The sequence below is a fragment of the Rhea pennata genome, chromosome 23 (assembly GCF_028389875.1).
Source record: "Rhea pennata isolate bPtePen1 chromosome 23, bPtePen1.pri, whole genome shotgun sequence".
NCBI classification, from domain to species: Eukaryota; Metazoa; Chordata; class Aves; order Rheiformes; family Rheidae; genus Rhea; species Rhea pennata.
In genome coordinates, this window is record NC_084685.1 from 5776059 (window position 1) to 5781900 (window position 5842).

The 5842-nt window shown below is 45.2% G+C and overlaps 1 protein-coding gene across 10 annotated transcripts in view; it reads right to left on the bottom strand.

Annotated features, from left to right (window-relative positions):
• The window catches only part of SRRM1 (serine and arginine repetitive matrix 1), a 19122-nt gene extending 16112 nt beyond the window's left edge, over positions 1-3010 (bottom strand). For all 10 annotated transcript variants that reach the window (XM_062593806.1, XM_062593804.1, XM_062593801.1 and 7 more), the window contains exon 1: positions 2913-3010. In XM_062593806.1, the coding sequence (XP_062449790.1) occupies positions 2913-2933 (21 nt within the window). In that variant the 5' untranslated portion in view covers positions 2934-3010. The remainder of the gene's footprint in view (positions 1-2912) is intronic.
• Positions 3011-5842: the final 2832 nt, after the last annotated feature.

The following is a 5842-nucleotide window of genomic DNA, read 5'->3' on the forward strand; positions in this document are numbered from 1 at the left end:
TTAAGGATTAGTTTCCCACATATTTGCACTGGATATTGCACAGCATTACCAGTCACACCATTCTGCATGCAAATAAGCCTCTTCCGGTGGCTTTCAGTTTCAGCACTAGTTATCACCTCTTGCTGAAGACTTAGGGGTAAGCAGACTTTCAAGCTCTATAGTGACACCTCAATCATACAGTCTCCCTGGAGAACTACTTAAAATTTAAAAGTACAGTAGTGTCAAATTGAGATTTCCAGCATCAGTCCTTTTCATAGAAATCTCAGAAGAAGTAAGTTCTTTTTCCTCTGCCCAAGAGCAAAATCGTATCTATCAATGCTTTGGGTAAGCTTCTCTTCAACATGGAGTTTGCAAGACTATGAAGAACACTGTTTTATTGATTATGCTCTGTTAAAGTGTACCAACTCGTTCCACTTCCATGAATGGAAACTATAGCTTAATTCACTCAGAACTGAAAGGCTTGAAAGTCCATTTCTGGAAACTTGACTTGTACAGAATTGAAGAGAACCACATACACACAAATATATGTGTAGAACTGCATGGGAATACTAATGACTTGTTAAGAATTCAAAACAAACCCACAGTTCACACCTGAAGTTTATTCAGGAAACTACCAACACAACTGCTCCAAAACACAGGAGTTTAATATATGTAGTTTCCTATGCACAGAAGAGGGTACACAAGTAATAATACAAGCTACTAAGGAACTGGAAAGGAATAAATAAGAAAAATCCCAAATTCTACAGTGACCACTTGATCAGAAAGCAGTCTGAAATGGCAAAGCTAGGTGCTACAAAGTCACAAAATGCTGAAAGGGAGCCAAAACTCTTAATATGCTCATTTGCTTTGCTGGAACACAGGAATCCTAAAGATTGATTGTGGCACAGGGACTTGCCAGGATGAGGTCTTTCAAAAAAATTGTTTATAATGTTTGTAGTCTACTCCGTGGCTTACGCCTTGGAAACAAATGCAGTATTTGTGAGATGACTTTAGAAATGAATCTTCTTTAAAAGAAAAATTTAATTCTCTCTTTTCCCCACTCCTCAAAAAAAAAAAAAAAAAAAAAAGCAGTGAAATTTTGTTTAACCAGTTTACAACACAGCACAAGTGATAAAGGTTACTAAACAAGGCTAGAACTCAACACAACTGGAATTTCTAGGCAAAATAACGAACATTCGCAACTTTGCGGAAGTGTGAAGAGCAGAAAGTTAACAGTAGCAACCTTCTTACTAGGTGAATTGAAATTACCACTTTAAATATAGTTTTGTTATTTCTCTAAGAACTTTATTTTCTTCTAAATCCATACAAAAATCATACTGAAAAAGTTTATTTCTGTATGTTTTAGTGCCATGTTACTTTAAAAACAGACAAAGTCACCTTCTACAGACTAGGCTAAAAAAGATACTAAATTTCTAATTCAGAGTTTTTAGGCTCAGTAATTCCACCAATGATAACTACTTGATTTGTAAACTTTTAAACAGCTGCATTAGAAAGGACAAGTGTTGATTTAACTTCTAAAGTTTCTGTCCTCAGCTGCTTCTTTTGGAACTTCTAGTGTGTGTATATGACACATTTTCACTAGGCTAGTAGCATAACTGAATTAACTGCAAGGGATACATGTACTCTCTTGCTTTAAAAACATCCAAGCTGAAGAAATATAAAACAATTGAGCTGAATGAATCTTGGCCATGCATGTTTAAGCAGTTTCAGACAAGTTTTCAAAACTGCCAAGGAAACAAACAAAAAAGTAACTTCATTGTTATATGCTTCTCCTCTTAATATTACCCTGATTTCTTCACTGTGTGGGAATTGCCACATTAGCCTTCACTTTCCACTATCCTAAACAGATCAACCTATTTACTCTCTACATAAAGTAGATTAATTAGTGGGATAAAAGCTTGGGAAGAAATATTCTCTATGTAGGTTATTTTTGGAGAGATAACAATTGCCCGGAAAAAAAATCTACCACTACTATAGGCAAAAACTAGATGATAAAAAAGTTATACATATGTTAAATAATCTAAATATATAACCTAAATAGCCTAAAAATATTGTTTCTACAACCACCTAAATAAGTTAAAAACATTACTTTATATAATAACCTAAGTAATAACCTAAAAATAACCTAGAATTAGTATAATTCTTTTTGCTTTGAACGCATTTAATCTTTCTACAATGAGTTTTAAAATTGCTCTCTTCATACGGCGTTTTTATTTGTTTTGAAGGACAAGACAGAGCGTTTCATTGCAAAAGCAGGTTCACCTCCCACCTGCCCCTCAGCACTTTCTCCCACACTTCCTCGCGTCCAGAAGCCGCCGGACTTCTGCTCGGGAGCCGGCCGGGGAGGCCGCGCGGGGACTCAGCGCGGGACAGGCCGCGGCCCGGCAGGACGCCTCCTCCGGAGCACTTACAGGCCCGGCCGCCCGCACGGCCCCCAGCTGCGAGGCGCCGCACAGGAAGCGACGATGCCGCGCCGCGGAAGCGCCGGGCCGCGGGGCTGGGCCGGGCGAGCGCGGCCCTCGGAGGCCGCTGCCTGTGCGGCGGGCACGTGTCCCCCGCCGCGCACGGAGCGGCCGGTTCCTCCGGCAAGCGCGAGCCCCGGGCGGCGAGGCCGCTGCCGGGCCGCTGCCCGCCTCTCCCCTCCGCCGCGCGGCGCCGCGGATGGGCCGAGCCGCACCGGCCTCCTTCCCGCCGCCATTTTCTTCACGGCGGCTCCTCACAGGAGCTTGCGCAGGGCGGGGGCGGGGGAGGGGATGGAGCACGGCGGCGCTCCTCGCGGGAGCGCGGCGCCAGCGGCTTCGCCGGCCGCCGGGGGAGGGCCTGCAGCGGCCCGGCTCCGCCGCGCGGGCCCCCCTAGGGCTCCCCCGCCCCTTTCGGCGCCCTCCCGCCTCCCCCCCGAGGCCAGCACTTACGCGGAAGAATCCCGCGTCCATCTTGCCTCCTCCGCCTCCTCCTGGTCGCGGCGCGCTCCCTGTCCCGGCGTGCACCGCGCGCCCGCAAGCCCCCTCGCACGCTCGCCGCGCAGGGGGAGGAGCGGAGCGCGGCACGCCTGCGCGCGGCGCGAGGCGGGCGCGCGGGGGCGGGACCCAGCGCTCTGCGAGGGCCCTCCGGCGCCAGGCAATTGGCAGGCGCGCCGTCAGAGGGTCGGTGCGCGCGCCGCAGCCGGCCAATCAGAGAGCGTGACGTTTCAGCGGGGCGAGAAGGGGGGGGAGTGTAGAGCCTCCTCTCGCGAGAGGTTGACGCGCGTGGGGCCCCCTGGCGCACGCGCAGAGCCCGCGTCAGGTGACCGCCCGGGCAACGGCGCCTGCGCGCGCGGCTAACGGCCGCCGTCGCCTCCCTCAGCGACGCTTCTGTGGCGGGCGCCCTGCTAGCAGCAGGGGGCGAAGCTGCCCAGTCGCCCCTCGGGTGAGGGGTAGGAGTTTGCTCACGGGCAAATTCTTCCTCAGCAGATCGGGAAGCTCCAAGCCGAGGCGCGGGTACGGCCCTACAGAAGAGGGCAGGGCCCTGGCGCCGCTGGGGGAAGAGGAGGCGGTGGCTGCGGCTTCTCTATCGAGGGGGTGGTGACCTTGCTGGTGGCCTTGCTGCCTCTGGCACAACAGCACAGGCCTCTCTGCCTGCCTCTCTTCGGCCCTGGGGTGCGACGCAGAGGATTTGTCAAGCCCCACGTGGTAGGGTGTGTTCATTACTGCGCAGTCACTGAGCAGTATGTACATTGTGGGCTTTGTTCACCTGTCCTGCTGCAGCTTTCAGTCTTGCCCTCCATCCCAATTCAAAATGTGTCTTCTGCAAACAAAACCCTTTAGTGGGGCAGATTATGAAAGATGCAGAGTAGGACAGGAGGGGAGAGTAAAGTAGTTACAGTCCCCTTAGGTTAAGGGTAATACTACTTAGGTAATACAAAATTACCTTAAGTAGTAGCCCTCTTTTCTGTATAAAAGAAACTCATACATCTGTATCTTTAAAAATAGTAGTTTCCTTTAAGTCTGGATAAAGTTAGTTTATACCTGAATAAAGCACAACACATAACTTTCCACTTTATCAGCAGTCGTTAATGTTTCACACATGGGATATACATGAGTTTACTGATGTCTTTTGAAAATAATTGTCCATAGGACTCAGGGTAGGATCTAAGGATACTCATATTTTGACTGCTTAGACATAAAATTAACACATCTTTTCTGCATTTTGCACATCCCAATTTGAGACAATGTTTCTACCTTAACAAATCTGACATTGAGGGAATAGTGAGAAGGAGAATTGGACTGTTTCTGAAAGACAGCAAAGTTGGCAACCACTTCGAATTATTCCAGGGTTTGCTCAGTTGAGAAACACGAGAGTTGCAACCTGTTGTTACACAGAAGCAGGGCACTAGGTGGAGCTATGTATTCTCTGCTGACATAAGGTACTAGATGTATCCAGAAGGTGGTGAAAGCTGACTTGCAAAAGTTTTGTGAAGTTGAACTTAGCCAAAAGTGAAAATTGAAACGTTTTACTACAGTGCTTGCATCAACAGAGTTGAAGTGCCAACTGTGATACTCGACATCCACCCTACTGAACCTGTACATTCCAGAAGATTTTTAGGAACAAGGAAAAAAAAATCATGCAACTGCAGACTGATTGGTGAATAAGCCTTTATACAATTTTAAGAACCTTAGAGATGGTCTCATGGTGTGACCTGTGCACCATGTGTTCTCATTGTCATTGCTGATTGCTGCTCCTTTGGTATTTTTAAAAGAAAAAAACCTTAACTAGAGAATGGAGTAAGGAAATGGAGCAGTTGTCTGCTCATATTGAATTGCTAAGCAGAAATGCACATGGAGGCACCAAATAGCCTCTGGTAGTATCACAGCTGGGAAGTATTCTACTTTGTATTAGTTTGCATAGCTTCATGAACAATCTGTAATCAGTTTGTGCAATCAGTTAATGCATTACACTTATACTGCCTATTCTCTCCAAAACTTACATAGTTTGGGATTTATTTAATAGCAGTTACTGTTGCAGGGACACAGGTAGTAGGAGACTGTTCCTGTAAAACAGTTAAATCCAGAGCAAATTACACAAGCATTATAGTGGTAGTACTGTGGAAATACAGTGTTCTTTGTTTCTTGAAAAGGTGATTTCACTGGGTCAGCATAAACTCAGGATTTTGCTGACTTGTGGATTTAGAATGGGTAGGAGAGGCCTCCCAGTTTGTGCTAATATAAGAAAAATTTTACTGGTAAAACAGAGCACACTAAATTTTGGAGATAAAGGAATGTTAGTGTGGTCAAGGCAGTAATTCTTCCCTCTCTCTGAAAGTAAAACAATTCTGCCAATACAGAAGTGCTTGTGGACATATTGCTTACTCTAATTCAGTCCAGTAAAATAAAATTCATTGTTGTAAAATGCCTTACTTTGCCTCTTCAGGTTATACCAGCATAAACCAATTGAAACAAGAAGTTTCAATTCTTGGTGTGTTCAATTCTTCAATTCTTTGGTGGTGTTATACTAGTTAATTTTTTTAAGGATAATGTAGGTTATAATCTAAGTTCTTTTACCAGAATAATTCTGTAAATGTGAAGTCAAAAACTTGCCGGAAGCAGCTCTGACTGATAGTGTTAAAAAGAAATGACAGTAAGGCAAAGCTATCTTTTCTAAATATCTTATTTTTTTTATACACTGGAATATTCTCAAAAAAAATCCTTAGATGTTCATAGATTGAAACAAGAGGCTAATTTCTTTACATTTTTAGAAAAATTCCATTGGCTTCCCCAGTTCCCCAGTTCGTTCTGAATGATTATATCAATCATTCTTGCCACCAAAATAAGCTAGAGAACTAGGACAAGTAAAATATTTACAACAG